At 41.1% G+C, this 19,653-nt stretch overlaps 1 protein-coding gene across 1 annotated transcript in view; it reads right to left on the bottom strand.

The window, feature by feature from the left end:
• LOC126176063 (membrane-bound alkaline phosphatase-like) overlaps window positions 1–19,653 on the bottom strand; it is a 160,989-nt gene that overhangs the window by 58,449 nt on the left and 82,887 nt on the right. Inside the window, exon 5 of the mRNA XM_049923196.1 lies at window positions 3,003–3,200. Within this exon, the coding sequence (XP_049779153.1) occupies window positions 3,003–3,200 (198 nt within the window). The remainder of the gene's footprint in view (window positions 1–3,002; window positions 3,201–19,653) is intronic.

The raw sequence follows: 19,653 nt of genomic DNA, 5'->3' as shown, positions 1-19,653 counted from the left end.
AGGGGCCCTGCTTCGTGCTTGGGTAGCTCAGTTGGCAGGGCACAGGCCCGAGAAAGGCAAAAGCCCCGTATTCGAGTTTTTACCTCGCAAGAAATTTCAGTCGTTTTTATAATACGCGCCATTTTACCGTAATACATAGGGATTTCAGAAGTGGGATCTAATAGCTAGACTTAAATTGCAGCTCACTTCATTATGAACGAACGGTGGGATTTGCTACATATATCCGACTCATGATCGATCGTGTTCACTTCCCATCACTCATCACGCAAACCGTTAGCAGCACGCACCCGAAGGGGTGCGGATATCGTAAATGCGACTTCACCAAACCTACCACCCTTGTTTATTAGTTTTTCTGGTATTATTTTTTTCGATAGACTCCTTAATTACGCTGTTCTATAAACTCCGCTCTTCCAACACGATACTGGCCTCTCCCAATTCGGTTTCATGATTATATTGCGAGCTGATACTTCAAAATCATGAAACAAGTGCTCACTCTATTGAACAATACGTTAGTTTAAATATATAATGAATTTCAGGCAGTTAATATTTCTTGGCTGTATGGAGTACATTAGGTCAGGTTACAAATTTTAACCCCAAGATACGACAGAATATAGGAAAGAGATAATAAAATAATCAAAGTGAGAACTACCACCTTTCTCGTGGCAGATGTTCATAATGAAGCAAGCCGGTGGTCATTTTAGTCTCTGCAACAGGTTTTCATATGTTATTTCAAACTAATTATCTTGTGTGTATTTCGATTAAAATGGTTCAGATGAAACTATCGCGTCATTAAATTTCATATCTGACACGTTTTGTGACCTTAAATGAAGTTCATTCAAGACTTGTGCAGTTTTGCTAGCAATCTTGTCCATGCTTTTTAACAGCCAATAAATCAGAGGTTGATTTCAGAATATAACGTGCTTTTCATTAGATGATGCACGTGATGAAACTTCCAGATCGCTATCTCAGGAGAGAACGTTTAGAAATTGTGCTTCCTATATGTGATAAATATCAAACGTATATCAGAATGAAGTTAACCTTGAATATCAGAGAAAAAGTGCTGTCTTCTTTATTCAGAAACTGAACTATGACAGATCTATGAGACAAATTTCAAAATCAAATACGAAATTTAATTCTCGGCATTGTCCGAGCAGTATCGAAAACGCAGTATTTGATTATCCTATTGATTTCTTTCTGTGATTCTGATATAGGCATTAAAATAATAATTGATACTTAATGCGCAACTCTTATGGACCAGCACCGAGAAAACTCTGACTTGAACTGACCCAGAATATTTTAAAAAATTGGCCAAGTGCAAGTAGGACTGGTGCTCTATTTAATTACCTATATAGATACTTCATTCATGCCCGTAATCAAGAATTTCGATATCGATGGTTGCAAGATATCGGTTCATGAAACACAAGGAGTTTGATACGATATTAATACAGATTGTCAATTTTCGGATTTTTTTTCTTTTCTTTTACTGCGACACCTAGCTTCTTGCCAAATTTCATGATTGTATGTCAGAGAGAAGTACCCTAAAATTTCGATGAGCATCAAGCATCAAAATAAGTGACGTACATGGTCGTATCTTTGACTGCTTAATTATTTTACACCGCTAAGGGACCATAGACCATAATATTGGAGATAAATTTCAACTTGATTAGTCTATCCGTAATTGAGGAAAGGGGATCTTAACAGAAGGACGGACAGACAGACAGACAGACGGATAACAAATGACTAAGAAATTTCGTTTTCGTTTGATATTATGACAGATCAACAATTTTCTAATTTTGTCTTTTACTTGTAATGTGCAAACTAGCTTATTGCCAAACTTTATGATTCTAGGTCAATGAGAAGTCCCCTATAGATTTCGATGAGTGATTTGGGAGTATCGAAATATGTGACATAAATGGTCGTAACTTTTCATCGCATTCACTTAGAAGCTTCCATATTTTACACCACCCAGGGACCGTAGACCTTAGGACGTGTCACAAATTTCGGCTTGATAGGTCTACCCGTTCCTGAGGAAAAGGGTTTTTAACAGTCGCACAGACACAAAGACAACAGTCGGACGACCGTTTCTCTAAAGCTTCTGTTTGTACGAACTGATGCATGAAACCCTCAAAATATCACCTTTTAACATAATATTACACAAACCACGTAGGTGATATAAGTGATATTAACTAAGAAATTTCGTATTCACCAGGGGGTATCCTCTCAATGCTCCAATTTCTCAAAATTAAAGAAATTTGTGACCTAAAACAAAATTTCAGTTAAATTAAGAGGGCTGTTTGTTATATTTCTGAAGTCTACTGCAGGAGCGGAAACAGGTGATTGGTAATGAAGTGTTGGCAGAGTGCCAACACCTTATATTTTGAGGAGGCCGAAATGCACGCTAATCTCACGCCGGATGGCGTGAGGTCTGGAACACGTCAATGTAATTTAATGTAGCAAATAAAGTACGGCGTTGAAGTAATACTTAACTTTATTCCATAATTGGAGAACATAGGTCTTGATTATACAGGCATCCATTGATAAATATTAACTGATACTGGTAATGGCACCTTGCTAGGTCGTAGCAACAGACGTAGCTGAAGGCTATGTTAACTATCGTCTCGGCCAATGAGAGCGTATTTGTCAGTGAACCATTGCTCGCTAAGTCGGCTATACAACTGGGGCGAGTGCTAGTACGTCTCTCTAGACCTGCCGTGTGGTGGCGCTCGGTCTGCAATTACTGACAGTGGCGACACGCGGGTCCGTCGTATACTAGCGGACCGCGGCCGATTTAAAAGCTACCACCTAGCAAGTGTGGTGTCTGGCGGTGACACCACAGGTAACATATGGGGGAACACGAATTTACCTAAGAACGGGTAATCATCGAATAATAAAGGCGTTCTTGACTTTAAAATTCAGTGTTTTATTGTCAAATTCTGAAATCTTCTCTTCGACCGCGACATTCATAGTGGGACAGGAACTGGGGAGATGCTTCCGTAGCATACCTTGAAATTGCGTCCCGTCTCCCAGGTGACCAGCTGGAGGGCGATGTCTGGGCACACCTCGGTGTCGGTAGTCGCTCCGGAGTCCAGGATGTCGGCGTCGCACTCCCAGTCCCTGTCCGCGATGTGGGCGTACGCTCCAGCCGGTGACGCGTGTGTGATGCGCGCGGTGGTCACCACGCCCGTGGCCTTACCCGCGTCCTGAGGGCCACATATGACGACGTCAGTTACGTATAAAAACACAGTACAGACATGTGGTTATATGATGCCACGGGGCCTGTGTGAAGCAGAATCCATAAACATTGCAAAAGCTGCACAGAAGAATCCACTTGGCGTTGGACATTCCTGTAGGGTAGGAGGGGGCAAAGGTGCGCACTTAAAGAGTTTTCTACGTTTCCCTTCAGTTTTTCTTGTTACATGACAACGCAAATTGTACACAATACAACTAGGATCATACTTTACATACTACATTGTTTCAAGAGTGTTCGTATGAAATATTAAACTTATATTTAAAAAAATGTTACAAATGAAGAAAATCGATCATTTTTCAAGGCCTAGGATAAACATCCTCTTGTTGTAAGGCAAAATTCCACCAAAAAAATTGTTACAATCATAACAGACTCCAGGAGAATTACAGGTGCTCCCATTATTAACTTGTACAATCTTTTACTACATAAATCATCGCAATCATCTTCAACAGCAATGCCTCCATCTTCGTGAGCGTATTAATGACCAAAACATGACGCCAACAGATCACTAATTTAAGTACAAAACGTTGTAAGTGAAAGAAACACATTTTATTATTAATATTATTACTATTATTATTTGGCCTTCTCTTGCCACACTTTTTCGCAGATTTCCCGGTACGGTCTGTATTCCTGTTTCATCTTTATTATAGGCTCTATGGAGCGAAAACCTCTATTTACACTGCAAAGTTTCGGAGATAATGAAGAAAGTACCATTTGTGCTTTACTGAACCCCATTTTCCTCTCGATACTGATTTTATCGGTTGCATCAAACTTAAGTCACGACGAACGATGACTCAGCGACGTATTCACCAGATACTAGGGGTTTATTTTGTGTATGGGTGGTTTGCGGCATCTTTCGGCACACTGCTATATAAAAATGTGGAAGTTTTTAAACGTAATGCCACAGAACAATCCAGACTGATACAGTGTTCCGCCAGCTCCGTCTCTTGTCTCTCAGGAAGTGCACTCTTGAAGCGCTCCCTGACCGTGCTAGTGAAGCCAGTAGAGATTTTGGGTACTAATCGAAGATTTTTGGTAATTTGCCTTTTTGCTGAACGTAGCTGTTGTTTGCTTGAGTACTGATCTGCTTTAATTCTTTCATGTAGTCTAGGTTTATTATAGTCCAGCCTTTTTGCTGCATTTATAATGAAAGATCCGTTTTCTCTTTGCTTCTTTGCTCTCTAACGTTTTAGAAGACAATGTCGCGGAAGACGTTTTCCCTTGTACCTCCTGTAACACGAAGCTGAACAAGTTTTATTAATTCTGAATCAATCTTTGTGAAGTAGCGAGCTATAAATTAAGTCCATTAAATACGTTAAATAAACCTACACGTTCAGTATTAAAACCGGACAAAGAAAAGACAAACGTTTTCGGGCAAGGGTACGCATACGGTCATTCGCTCCAACTTGTCCATGGGACCGTTGTTCCCTGGCGCTGATTTCCGAACTTGTGGTATCAGCTGCACAGAACATGTTAAACTAACGGGTAAGCTTAATGTTTGAGTTGGGCTGATAGTTGGACGTTAATATTTCCTTGGATGGTGGCCACTGATTCTAATGTGGCATACATACACGAACTCTTCAGTCTGAGATATTATGTAGCGAGCGAACAATTGTTGAGAGTAGTATGACGCAGCCTGGCTTGAAGAGAAGCCGCGCGTTAGGGAAGGTCGCAGCCTGCCCTGACCGTGCATAGTGACGCCAGTAGAGATTTTTGGTATTAATCAAAGATTTTTGGTAATTTGCCTTTTTCGCTGCACGTAGTTGTTGCTTGCTTGCGTACTAGAGGGATTTTGTCAAATGTGTGTATGCATACCCTGAGACTAGAAACACTGAGACTAATATTCGTACTTTTGCAGTGGCCAGATACGTGATTAGTGATTATAGAAATTGTGGAATATTTAAATTTTTCAAACTATCCACGGAAAAGAAAGGTCTAAGTAAACTTTGTCAATGAATGAATGTTCATTTTCAGAATATAATAAACTAAATGATTTTTATAGATTCCTTTCAGTTTTACACCACTGAAGAATTGTTGAGCAGACCACTCCTGATCATTCAATTTCTATATAAAAGTAAACATGGGAGTAGGTGCATCAGATCCATGGAGAAGTAATAAAAACGTTGAGGTTCGCCGATGACATTGTAATTCTGTCAGAGACAGCAAAGGACTTGGAAGAGCAGTTGAACGGAATGGATGGTGTCTTGAAGGGAGGATATAAGATGAACATCAACAAAAGCAAAACGAGGATAATGGAATGTAGTCGAATTAAGTCAGGTGATGTTGAGGGTATTAGATTAGGAAATGAGACACTTAAAGTAGTAAAGGAGTTTTGCTATTTGGGGAGCAAAATAACTGATGATGGTCGAAGTAGAGAGGATATAAAATGTAGACTGGCAATGGCAAGGAAAGCGTTTCTGAAGAAGAGAAATTTGTTAACATCGAGTATAGATTTAAGTGTCAGGAAGTCATTTTTGAAAGTATTTGTATGGAGTGTAGCCATGTATGGAAGTGAAACATGGTCGGTAAATAGTTTGGACAAGAAGAGAATAGAAGCTTTCGAAATGTGGTGCTACAGAAGAATGCTGAAGATTAGATGGGTAGATCACATAACTAATGAGGAAGTATTGAATAGGATTGGGGAGAAGAGAAGTTTGTGGCACAACTTGACCAGAAGAAGGGATCGGTTGGTAGGACATGTTCTGAGGCATCAAGGGATCACCAATTTAGTATTGGAGGGCAGCGTGGAGGGTAAAAATCGTAGGGGGAGACCAAGAGATGAATACACTAAGCAGATTCAGAAGGATGTAGGTTGCAGTAGGTACTGGGAGATGAAGAAGCTTGCACAGGATAGAGTAGCATGGAGAGCTGCATCAAACCAGTCTCAGGACTGAAGACCATAACAACAACAACAACAAGTGCATCAGCAGTTGTAACCATGCACTGCACTCTGCATGGCTCGAAGTATATCTTTTGAATAATTTTAGCATGTTGCTGGACGTTCAGTTGCAGTGACAAGACGAGGTAAGTTGTCTGTCGCGCAAAGGAGCACTGCAGTATAATTGTTAGGGGACGTTAGAGGATATTTTAAAATTGGCAGTCAGATACCAGAGGGCAGATTTTTCATGATTTGTAGAAAGGGTAATTGATTTCCCTTTTCGTTCTCTGTTATAACACTTACATCAGATAGTAGGAGGTTCTAGAAAATGTTTGAATACTGACATATCTGAATAATTTGTAAGAAAATGAAACACCTACAGCCACCCTTATGTTGTTACTGCGTAGCTACTAATTTCGGCGCTCCAGCGCACCTTCTTCAGGCCAACGACTGGTTCCTGCAGGCTACCTGTAACTGTGATGTCTCTCCAACCATCAACTGACGATTGATGGTTGGAGAGTTTTGAGACTGCGGATCTACGCCGCATTAGAGGCTGTAAGACCTGAATATGTGTCGAGAAACAGAATACCGTTCTGATATCTGTCGAGATACAAATAGAACCCCCACACTGAATTGTACCAACATGCATAAAAACGTTTGAGCTCCTGTGTAAAATGTTGAGCAAATAATCCTTAATAGGTACTGTTTTCTATACCGCTACCCTGCACACACTGTCTGTTATTAATAGTGTATATGTCTGATATAAATTCACACTGGTTGCCATCTGGGAATCTTCACTAAGAAGACTTAGCCTTACTAAAAGTATCTTGGCCAACAATTTGTTAGTTTTACTTCATAAACAAGTCCTTCACGTTTTGAACAGTCTTTCAGGGCAACCCTTCGTATACAGAATGTAAAGGAAAATCTTTACAATCATTTGGGGTCTGCTCCTCCTTCCAAATCATACTGAAAATTTCGCGAACGCCGTTTATAAAATTAAATTTTTTGACCTGCTAGTATCCACGTCAGGATTCAAAACCAAATTATTGTCTATGTCACCCACATGGCATATATCCAAAACATTATTTGTTCCTGTTGTCTACAACAGATCTGAATTGTGGGTTTCACAAAAACGAGGACAGTACATAATGCTTATCTAAGCACGATATTTTAAGGAAATTGTTCCGATCCATACGGTACAGCTACACTAATGCCTATAGAATGGTCAAAAGACTGTAATTGATAGATCTGGTAATCAGGACCATTAATAGACTGGTAGGGCTGACCACTGAAAGATGATCTGGATATCCACCTAAAAGATACCATAATAGTGTTCCAATGTGAACTAGGACTATTGAAACACCATAGAGACGGGAATTTATGAGTATTTACTAAATTTGTTCAGTACTGTAGCCTCCTCGGAGGAAAGCGTTCATGGATTTCACAGCTTAATAACAATAATAGTAATAACACCTGTTTCAAACAGTAGTGTACTGTAAGAGGGTTATTACACTAGGTTTTGTATTTGTTTCCATCATAAACAGTATGGTGTCATGGAGGCGAAGAAGTACAATAGCGTTAACCGAATCATCATTAATCATTATGTTGTATAATCACACTTCTCTCTTACTGTTATTTTGTACGTAGTTTCTCCGACTTACATTTCTATAGTGCCCAACACGTCCCGCTGACTTTTTGTGCTTATATCACGCGGAGTCAACGCAGTGAAACATTGTAATACTCCTGTTCTAACATGTACCTTTCAGCGTCATAGAGGGTGATCAAATGTTTTCAATCCTATTGTGTCAGTACCTTTGTATGTCTTTGTAAACAATCAAACGTTTCCAATCATGATACTGACACATTTCACCCACTTTGTATTATTAACGAAGACTGTAGGCTGATAACTCGATGCGAAAATTACATGGAAATGGTCCCACACGTAAGTGATCCACTAGTTACATTTAATCATGTTTGTATATCTCCTTGACCAGAAAAGAATAAAGGATCAGCATGCAATTGGGTAAATAACGGATGACATTCCCGTAACCTAGTTTACATTCTCACCAGATTCAGCTTGAATTCACACCGCGTCCGACGCTTTTCTGGCGTAACCGGCTGTGGCCACAAAGAACAACCTACAGTGAGAGCTCGTGGTAGAGTGACGTGTTATTAGCGTGGAGTGTTGTATGAGATTTGCACCAGTTTTTTTGGCTCGTTGGGATTTGAACTAAAAGGGTGTCCGGGAACATGCTTTTTGGCCATGTGGTATGCAGTCGCAGAGCACACTTGAACACCCAACATTCTATACGTACCATTTCCTTCCAAATTAATTTTAGTCGCTCTAATGGCCCTACATCAATGCCAGAATAATACACTACAAGCGCCTTATCATGTAACAGTGATCAACAGACGGCGTTGGTGCTAGCTCCTATGCTCTTTCATTCCAGAAGTGCTTGACAATCAGCGTTGAAATTGCACCAGTTTAAGTGCGAACTTAACATTTTCCATATTGTTCTGTTGTGGGCACGCTTCCCCTACGGAAAAAACAAAATGATACTAGTTAGGTCTCAACGTTGCTTATCTGTGTAAGTTATATCTCATAATGCTCGAGTTAAACGAGCAGAATGTACTACGAGCTGTGGGAAAATAGTTCCAGAAAAATCTGAAAAGATACAGGTAGGAATGTTATTTATATACTGTCAGGTTACAATTTTGTCGGGAATAGGTTTGATTCTGACACGACCGCGAAACAACGTAGAATGTACGTATTAAAGCATTAAAGCACTTGCAATGGAGATGTACCTAGCGTAACAAGAAACCCTTTCTAAACATATCGAAACTAAAGTAATAACCTTTCCCATTTCAACTGAACTGCAGGTCCTTGTCAATAAATTAAGAACAAATTATTTCAGACTTCTCTATGCAAAATAAAACTATTCAAGGCACATTTGTAATGGGTGTAATGAAAATACTGCTAGTGTCAAGGCGGCGCAGTAATAAATATGACGAACCTGAGGACAGCCTTCGTCAATCAGGTGTGATATCTGATTCCTGATGGAAGTGGTGGTCATTCCAGAGACATTGATAAACGTATTTTGTGTTTCAAGGAAAGGAAATTGTAACATTAACCAATAAAGCAATTGGATAAGGTGTGTCGAGTGCCGTGCCATGATAATAGAGGTGGTTCAAACAACTGCAGAAATGCTGAGGACTATATTCTACTGGCATCGCAACTTATAATGCCTGCACCAAGGGAAGAGAGTCATTACAGTAGAAGTAAGTCTTCTACAGAATACCTCAGCTGTGTACTTAATATTTGTCGCTTATTCAAAACAATTTACGTAAAATTTCCACAGACCATAGTTAAAGAAGTTCAGTATAGAATGATAGTTTTTAAATTCTTCTTAAATCTATCATTTGAAAGACCAAAGTCAGATACTTATAAGAAATGTGAGTCTTTGCACCTTGAGGTGAAAGGGCACGCACCAGACAACAGAAAAGGTCAGAAAAACACTGTAACTGCATCATAGGAAACAAGAAAGTGTAATGACAAACATAAAGAATGATACGACTTCTTCAGCTATGCCTGGAAACAACACTTGTACATTAGCAGACCGAAAAAATTTTTTATGACTGTGACAGTGGCCTCAGAAGCTAAAGCGTGCAATGCTACATGCATTGTTTCTTTCATCACTTACACATTTGGCGTGGTCTACATACGCCAGCTTTCATTTACGATTTTTGTGTTCACTCTTATGACAGCACTGACGCTGTAATCTGTTTCTAACGTGAGGGTGAAGGATTTCATGGAGCTAGTAATATTGCTTCATGCCTATTCCATGTCCTGAATTGCACATAGAGTACTTTTAATGTAGCTGGCAACAAAAGTAAACTTATGGTTGGGTTTGACTGCTTTTGTGCACAAAACAAAATCCGTGTACTTTTATATATGTACACGGTCGTAATGTCTTGTGGCCTGTTTAATTGCACAGTGCGTAAGTATCTGATTTCAGGTCACAGTTTTTTATCTTGTGATTGACATTTTGTCGTAATAGAAAAGTGCAATAAGGTAATCAAGCGCTGGGTACATGATGATTTACAAGAAGAAATTACTCGAACACGTCCTCCTTTACCATTCAACAGAATGAAGGAAAAGGAATTTATTGACTTCCGGGCTGCTGCTGATAAAGTCATCACCACAACAAAGCTATACATCAGTTCTGCTGCACAAATTAAAATTACGTCACCTGGAATAGTGGGCATCAAAGGGACATTCAGTGACACGGACCGATGGGAAGGTGTAAACATCCTAAAGAAAGGCGAAACTGTTGATGAATTAGTTCACATACAGATTGCAGTAGCAGAAAGTATTCCACGATAGTACGCTAAAAAGGGACTTGCTTTCTATAGTACCCTTTATACAACATCATCATCATCAGTTTTTCCTGATGTGTAATGATACTGCCCACTGACGATTATTGTTTCGTATTGTGCACATGTTTTAAGACATTTATATTTGATTGCGTTTTGTCAGTAGTTGTAGCATGATATCTTCGTTGGACTTCGCCCAATTAGCCCAGATAAGTTAACGTGCAAGACACGTTCTGCTCTCTCGATTTTAATTTCCTTTTTCTGGACAACTGTGCTCAATTTTCTCGGAACTTTCTGTATAATATATAATTCCTGGATGACAGTAAATGTTTAATAGTTTAAAAACATGCGTGCTTGTTTCGTATGTCATACAGTACTGTTTTTTGTTGTATCTCAAAATATTACTTTCGGTCCTTAGCACGTTTAAAACTCCAGTTCTTAATTTGTACACGTGACACCGCCTGGTTCAGCTGGGACGCAGGGAACGCAGATCATCATGATGTGGTGTGATTGTGCCAAAGTTGCTTTACTTGAACCGAAGATGAGTTTCAAGTTCAGTTTTATACGATTTTCGGTAAGGAAAGCTCATCTACATTGTTTTAAATATAGCTTATAATAGTAAAAGCATAAGGCAACTATAAATGTGATTTTCCCTCTTAGCCCCACGGGCTAATTATGTTTCGAGCTCTCTCGAGATTTTATATATGCTACCAATTTTATAGTCAGTGGTCAAATGATTTTACGATATACGATGATATATAAAGTTGGAGTTTCTTTATGAGTTTCTTTGTGTGGGATCGTGTGGCCTATGCCAAGAATCCATGCGCATGGTCTTCCACCTACGTAGTATATGAATGCTGTCAGTATCTGCTCCGAATTGTATTTGGGGTGAAGGGAGTTCCTGATAGCCGAGTTTTTGTGTTCCATGATCAGTAGATAGTGTTTCCCTCACTCTTCATACAGTCGCTTTGCACATGTGGGAGTCGCTGGAAATTAATGTTACTGTAACACGGGCGCTATATCTCAGTAACTGAATATGCATCACCTCCCCCCCCCCCCCCCTCTTTGTCCAGGTGGCATCAGGTTTGCGTAGCTAACATATGTATATATGATTCATGTTCTATAACGTTAGTTATCCTTAATAGTCATGTACATTATTCAAGTACCGGTATGGAGTTTATCCTTTTAGAAGTATTGGAACTGACTGCATGCCTTTCCTTTTTACTTCAGTTATTAAATATCTAAGTTTGAAATTCGTTTCGAGATTTTGAGGCATGGGTTAGTGAAGTATGGAATTTAATGTTTCCTTACGCTTCACATTAGAAGTTCACATCACACTGATTTCAGGCGATATTTGCTGGCATTAGTGCCACAGTCCTAACTGAAGGTGAGTCGAGACATGGGAGAGGATGCAGATACGTACGAAAGGCATTTAATGCAGTCAAGCTGCGCTGCGGTCATGAAAGGACGTGTTACGTTTTATGGAAACCGATAGATGAGTCGATAATCTGCAGTGAGCACGTGAGTTTAAATTTCACTTCAAGAAGAAGTTATTATTCATTACAGTACGTTTCAGTATCTGATTCAGAACTGTAGTTATGTCTAGTGTAATAGAAGACATAGAAAATTTCTCTGCGTTTCAGTTCACGCACCTCAAAACACAAATTTTTGTCAAAACTACCTTGGGAGCGTAATGTAGCTTACTGGTAAAGGAAATAAACTTTATTCCAATCCGCATTTTATGGTAGTGAAACATGGACTCTGGGTAAACCTGAACAGAAGAGAATCACAAAAATTGAGTTGTGGTGCTGTAGATGCATGTTGAAAGTTAGGTGAACTGTTCAGATAATAAATGACGAGGTTCTGCGCAGAATCGGCGACGAAAGCAATATATGGAAAATAATGAACAGAGAAAGGGGCACGATGGTAGGACGTCTGCTAAGACATCAGGGAATAGCTCCCATTGTACTAGAGAGAGCTGTACGATACAAAAACTGTAGAGGAAGACACAGGTTAGAATATATCCAGCAAATAATGGAGGACGTAGTTTGCAAGTGCTGCTCTGAGATGAAGAAGTTGGAGCAGGAGAGGAATCCGCGGCGGGCCGCTTCAAACCAGTCAGAAGACTGATGAAAAAAATCTTCCGTGTAGCTCCTTCAAAGCGTCTGAAGCAGCGATTTAAACCTTTGATCACTCTATAATTGTCCAAGTGTCTAGACAGTGAAGGTACTATATTAAATTTCCTAGACAGTGCAGCAGAAGTAACGATCGTAATTCAATAGTTGTTAAAGGAGCTGTAGATAAAGATGTGTAATGAACAGAGTACTTTACAAATCGCATTTAAAATTTACTTACGGTAGCTGGGCAGCTTCAGTGGTGCATAGGATCTAATAGAAAGTTACATCAGAATCCGTGTGGCTAGTGATAGTGCATGCCGAGAATTAAACATCGCGTTATGTATTGATATTAACAATTAATGTTTCTGAGAATTCTGTGATTCATTTATTTTAAGACTTAAGCTTATGATTAATTTGTAATTAATTTTATTACTAAGAATTTGTGTGCGAATTGTGTTTAGTTCACTGGATGTGTAAGAAAATGTATAGATTTTTATCGATATCTTAGTAAATTGGTAGTATGTCCATATGTGACACAGTGTGAGCAGTACAGGAAGGTGAGTCAAAACCAACTTCAAAATAGGAAGTAAGCACAATGATATTTTTGAAATGAATTGACAGTCCAAACACCGTACCTAGCTTTGGTTATTTCATTTCACAGGAAACTCACGAAAAAATGTACACAGAAATGTAAGTTCAGTCATGAACAAAAACTGAGGCAGCTTTACAGCAGGTGATCGAATAACCTGTCATCATTGAAGCCACTGAGTAATGCTCCGAAATGCGTCTTCTGGTGCATTTTCATCTTGTTGATTTAGAAACAACTGGACACAGCGGCCGGAATAACATCTCTGGGTAAAATACGCTGCTGTGGGGTTCTCACCCACGTTTACTGCCTGTAATTCGTATCCTAACAAAATTTTTGAATATTTTTTCTATCTCTAGCAGTTGCGGCACAAAGGAATTACAGACATTCGCTATAAGTGGGTATTGATTTAAATCAACGGGGAAGGTTGAAGACTTGTGCCGGACCAGATTCGAACCCAGTTCTCCCGCTCATTAAGAGGATGCGCTGACCACTGCGCCATCCGGAAGCAGTAGGCATCGTAGCTGCACGGACTACCCTCGCACACCTCCTGTCAGACACAAATGTTGATTCTGTCACACACTACGAATTTAGTGCTCCTTGCCCATTATTGTCATTACTCGTGCCATTTCGCCGATTCCAATCAGAGTCCGATCGGGTCTGGTGTGCATTCGCATTGAAGAGATCACTGGCCGTTCTCGCCTCTGTTATATATAGGCTGTGCCTGTTCTTTCGCACATGTCCGAAAGAACAAACACCACCTATACCTAACAATTCTTTTTATTACGCCCGGTTTTAGAAGGGTAGAAAACAATTAGAACTGGAGATGAACCGAAAAGTTTAGGGTCCAAGCCTCATTTAATCTAAAAGGAACTGTGCTAATTGATAACATCACATATATTTTGATGTATGAACTACACTGAAATCAACATGGATCTAAGGTTCTACGTTTCAAAAGGTTTCACACTTAAGTATAAAAGTAAATTCTAATAATTATACTTGAATCTAAAGCCGTGTAGCTAAATTCGATATTTACTGGGTTAACGTGTGACTTCCCACATTACGATAAAATTGTATTTTATGAAACAATTTATACAGAACATATGTCTGTGACATACACATTTACCAACGAAAAAGAGAGACACCCAAACGAAATGGTCGGATGTCAATGAAACTTTGTAGATGTACGTATCATTGGCAGGTGTACAAATTATTACAGTTACGGTTCTAAGGACAGATAGAACGGCCACCTTATTGCACTACTATTGTTCGTGTTTAATGTTATCAGGCATGGTAGGATATTAAGTGGTGTGTGAAGAACATCGAGATCCTGCTTACTCGTGTGTGAGACAGCGTTTTGAGCACCTGGCAGTGTAAAAATGGTCTCATTATGGATCTGCATTTAGGCATGTTGGACGAATTACGCAATATCCAGATTTTTTGTGCAATTGGATGTGACAGTGGCAGGATGTTTTACTGCATAAGAACGTGAGGACAGGCATTTCTCGTTAAGGTCCCGGTCTCTCACGTCTGTCCACCGCTAGGTAGGATCGTTGTAGCGCATCGTAGCCTCTTCACATCCGCGCCTCCCATCCGAGAACAAGTAGTGGAATGCCTGAAACATTCTGTGCCATCCCGCACCATCGTTCGGAGACCAGCAGCAGCTACACTATAGACTTACCACCCCGCGTGTAGGTTGTCGTTAGCAGTAAAACACGCATATGGCTGCGTTTTAAGTGATGTCATGACTTTGATGTATGGATGGCTGATGAATGGCGTCGTACTGTGTTCAGCGATGAATCGTGGTTGTGCGTTACCTCGGAGAGCCATCCTCGGCGAGCATCCTCTCTCTTGGAGAGAGGTCCCGTTGTTCCACTGTTCTGGAGAAGCATAGCAGTGCTTCTCCGGGCGGCATGGTGAGTGGTATAATCGAATACGACTTCATGTCACAACTGGTGATGGTTGAGAGTTATCTGGCGGCATAGCTGTGCTTCCGAACGCTCTGCATCATGTTACCTCTCAAGTGACAGCGTTGCGGTGCCCTTTTTCAATAGGATACTGCTTATCCCAAGTGGCACATGTCTTTATTAACTCCGTGCGTGAAGCTGAGGTACTCCTATGGCACTGAAGTCCCAGATCTGTTCCCGATAGAACATGTGTGCGATCAACTCAGATGTCTACCTCGTCCCAGTGCAAGTACCCACAATATCAAGGAATAGTTGCAACAGTTGTGAGACAAGACTTCTGGATATCAAGGTGAAATGGAACGCCTCCAATATATCATAATAATCTATATATTATTATTTCTGATGGTATAAATTGTCTTCTTTCGGATTTTGCCTCACGAGAGGATGCGACAACTTTATGTGACACATCCCAACTGAATTAGTTCCTAAATCCAGGCCACAGCGAGTGCTACTTTGTGCTTAAAGTGGGGCCATACTGCCTAATTCTTTGTAAATTTGACTCGGTACGTTAATCACTGAAGCGACACCATATACCCTATCAGACCATGAAATTTAGATTCGCTTTCTCCAGTCCTTTCTGGTTTTCCACTTTTTTGACAAGGAACGTAAGAGGGGCGTTCAATAATTAATACGACGCTTTTTTCCTCGGCCACTTCTCGTTGGAAAAAAAAGTGAAATTTCTTGAGGGACATCACTGAATATCCCTTCTTTAGCCCCTGTAGTTTCATGACGTTCCTATAGGTAGCGTCGCTATACGCAGACTTAAAAATGGAGTCTGTAATTGGGGTACGTTGCAAGCAGAGCGGAAAACGAGACCATCGAGGATATTTGTAGACGCTTGCAGAATGTCTACGGACGGGGTAGTGAACAAAAGCACGATGAGTCTTTGGGCGAGACGTCTGTCATCATCGCAACAAGGTCGCACAAACCTGTTCGATCTCCCTCGTGCCAGCTGGCTACACACTGCTGTGACTCTTTCAATGCTGGAACCTGCGGATCTCAGTCAAACATCTGACTTCTCAACTGGAAGTCTCTGTTGGTGGTGAAACATGGGTTCATCACCTCGAACCGGAAACAAAACAGCAATCCATGTAGTGGAACCACAACAAATCTCCTCCGAAGAAAAAGATCAAAGCCGTATCCTCAGTCGGTAAGGACTGAGTGATTAGTCTGTTTGGTGTCCTTCCTCTTGGCCCAATGATGAACTCTGGAGCATATTGTGCTACCCTCAGGAAATTTAAGAAACTTCAGTGTGTTGGTAGCAACAAAAATGCGAACTAACTTCAGCATGACAACGCAAGCTTCACACAAGTCCGCGCTCCCTGGAGCAGCTCACAAATCTTCATTGGACTACTCTTCCTAATCACTCAGCAGATTGGATCTCGCGCCATCCGACTTCCATCTGTTTAGCCAAGTGAAGGATGCACTTTGCGGGAACCAGTATGCGGATGATTATGAAGTTACTGATGCATCGCCGGCCGGAGTGGCCGAGCGGTTCTAGGCGTTACAGTCTGAAACTGCGCGACCGCTACGGTCGCAGGTTCGAATCCTGCCTCGGGAATGGATGTGTGTGATGTCCTTAGATTAGTTAGGTTTAAGTAGTTCTAAGTTGTAGGGGACTGATGTCCTCAGAAATTAAGTCCCATAGTGCTGAGAGCCATTTGAACCATTTGAACTGATACATCAAGATGTTTGCTCCAGCTTCGACCTGTAGAGTGGTACCATGCGCTCAGGCAGGCTCTCCCAGTAAGACGACGTAATGAGAGCGAACTGAATGGATATTATATTGAAAGACAGGGTTTGTAGCCAAAAGTGGGGAGTCCTGAATAAAATCAACATGCTTTCAGAAAAAAAAGGGTTTCATTACTCGTTGAGCCGCCCTCTTACTGGGTGCTTATAATTAAAGCGTAGCTATTCACGGAAGCCCAGTGTGGCTAGTAATTATCTAATGACAGAGAAAGGTGGTAGATACGCTAACGCGTTAAAGAACCGATCTGCGCTGGAAGAAAGTTGTTTCCTATCTCGTCCACCAGGAACAAATCTGGCACTGTACATCGACTCTTCGACGTCTTCGGTGCCGATATTGAACGAACTGTGTAAGCGGCCGTTAATAATATAGCAGACATAATGCCTGTCTCACTTTTTTGACTTTTTCTCCAATGTCCTTTTACTAATCCATTACATATGGAAACATTTACAAACGTCTCTCTTGTATTCGCAAAGTCACATATGAACCTGGTGGTCAAAATCGGAACTAATTTTTTTCCAGCGTAAATCAGTTCTGTGTTAACGTATTAGAACATCCACCAAGTTCTGCCATGCCATAATCACAGCCTGCACTAGATCTCTGTGAGTAGTTGTACTTTAATTATAACTACCCAATACGTATCTTCTATGAGTGAAATTTCCGTAAGATTCTAGAGCGTAGAAGGTGATGTAATTATCCTCAGTATGAAATGAAGAGTGGCAAATAACTACTAATTAAAAACTCCTTGTATTGGGCAGTGTTCCTAAGAGGCCATTTTCCATACTCACGTAAGCTAACAATTTCTTAGCATACTTTTAGAAATCGTTTCTTACTTTCTAAACACTGATGCAATATACTTGTCCCAAGCACGTCTTATGTTCCCTGCTTTGTTCTACTAAGTAATAAGTGATATAGTAATTTCTGTTAAAGTAAGCTTGATTAATGAAAGCCAGCCCTATGACCCAACAGATGCGAAAGTCCTCATTCAGATACAAGTATCACGAGTGAAAGACAAAAACGAAGTGGCAAATGCCCCAAATGCCTGGTAGATTCCGAACTTTGCAGTCATACAGTTGATACTATTAATGATTGTAATTATATTTAAAAATGTCTAAAACATAGCGAAATATAACGTGCGTGGATCACTTTCTTCCATTGTGATTGCGATTAAAATTTATTTATTTGGTTTATTGTATGGCATACATCACAATCCTTACACATTTTATACATAGAATGATTGCAGATCGACATCAAGACATTTAGTGCAATCGATTACCTCTTCTGTTGCAGTGAGGAAATCGTTGAAGGTTCCCTTGTAGGCTCGAACCACTATGTGTCGGACTGTTTGTTTTTCAGCGCCGCAATCGCAATTTGGTGTTGGTTTCGTTCCCCATTTGTAGAGGGCGTCAGCATATCTTCCGTGGCCAGTACGCATGCGGTTTCGAGTTGTCCACACTTTGCGTGACTGGTTGGAGCGGTTTCTCAGATGTCATGTCACTTTAGCATTTTGGTGGACAGTTTTCATGCCTGTGTCGTTTCTGCAGATAGTCGACATCAAAGTTGGAGTTCGCCATCTCTTTAGCAGAGAGTAATGCTGGTATTCTCGATTTAAGTCTCCTGCGCTCCAAGTATGGGCAGCTGTGGGTTATTACACTTACGCTCATAAATTAAGGATAATGCTGATACAAAGTAAAACAAAGCTCTGGATGGAGGTTTGCGGGTTTAAATTACCTCGGGGTATGACCATGCGGTGCATTTGACCTGCGGTCGTGGCATGGTGGCGCTGGCAGCAGTCCACATACGCAGAAGTGTGTTGGTGCATGTAAGAGTACGGTGTAGGGAGTAGGTATACAGACGTTTTCAGACGTGCTAATCGTGATTGTGTGTTGCAAATGGCTCAAAGAACACATACTGATGACGTTATGAGGGGTAGAATATGAGAGGGACTGGAGGCTGGTCAAACACAGCAGGTCGTAGCACGGGCCCTCTGTGTGCCACAAAGTGTGATCTCGCGAGTATGACAACAATTCCAGCAGACAGGAAACGTGTCCAGACAGAACGGCACGTCGACAGTATACAACACCACAAGAAGACCGATATCTCACCATCAGTGCCCGCAGACGGCCACGGAGTACTGCAGGTAGCCTTGCTCGAGACCTTACTGCAGCCACTGGAACGATTGTCCCCGGACACACAGTCTACAGACGACTGAACAGACATGGATTATTCACCCGGAGACCTGCAATGTGAATTCCACTGACGCCTAGTCACAGGAGAGCCCGTAAAGCCTGGTGTCAAGAACACAGTAAATGGTCGTTGGAACAGTCGTCCCAGGTTATTACACGGACGAGTCTAAGTATAGTCTGAACTGTGATTCTCGCCGGGTTTTCATCTGGCGTGAACCAGGAACCAGGTACCAACCCCTTAATGTCGATGAAAGGGACCTGTATGGAGGTCGTGGTTTGATGGTGTGGGGTGATGCACGTACATCCCTGTATGTCTTTGACCGAGGAACTGTAACAGGTCTGGTGTATCGGGGCGTCATTTTGCACTAGTATGTCCGCATTTTCAGGGTTGCAGTGTGTCCCACCTTCCTCCTGATGGATGTTAACACACGACCCCACCGAGCTGCCATCGTGGAGGAGTACATTGAAACAGAAGATATCAGGCGAATGGAGTTGCCTGCCTGTTCTACAGACCTAAACACCAATGGCACGTCTGGGATGCTCTCGGTCGA

Source organism: Schistocerca cancellata, chromosome 3 (assembly GCF_023864275.1).
Source record: "Schistocerca cancellata isolate TAMUIC-IGC-003103 chromosome 3, iqSchCanc2.1, whole genome shotgun sequence".
Lineage (NCBI taxonomy): Eukaryota > Metazoa > Arthropoda > Insecta > Orthoptera > Acrididae > Schistocerca > Schistocerca cancellata.
Note: the sequence above shows the minus strand (reverse complement) of the source record. Positions and strands in the feature narration are given on the sequence as shown.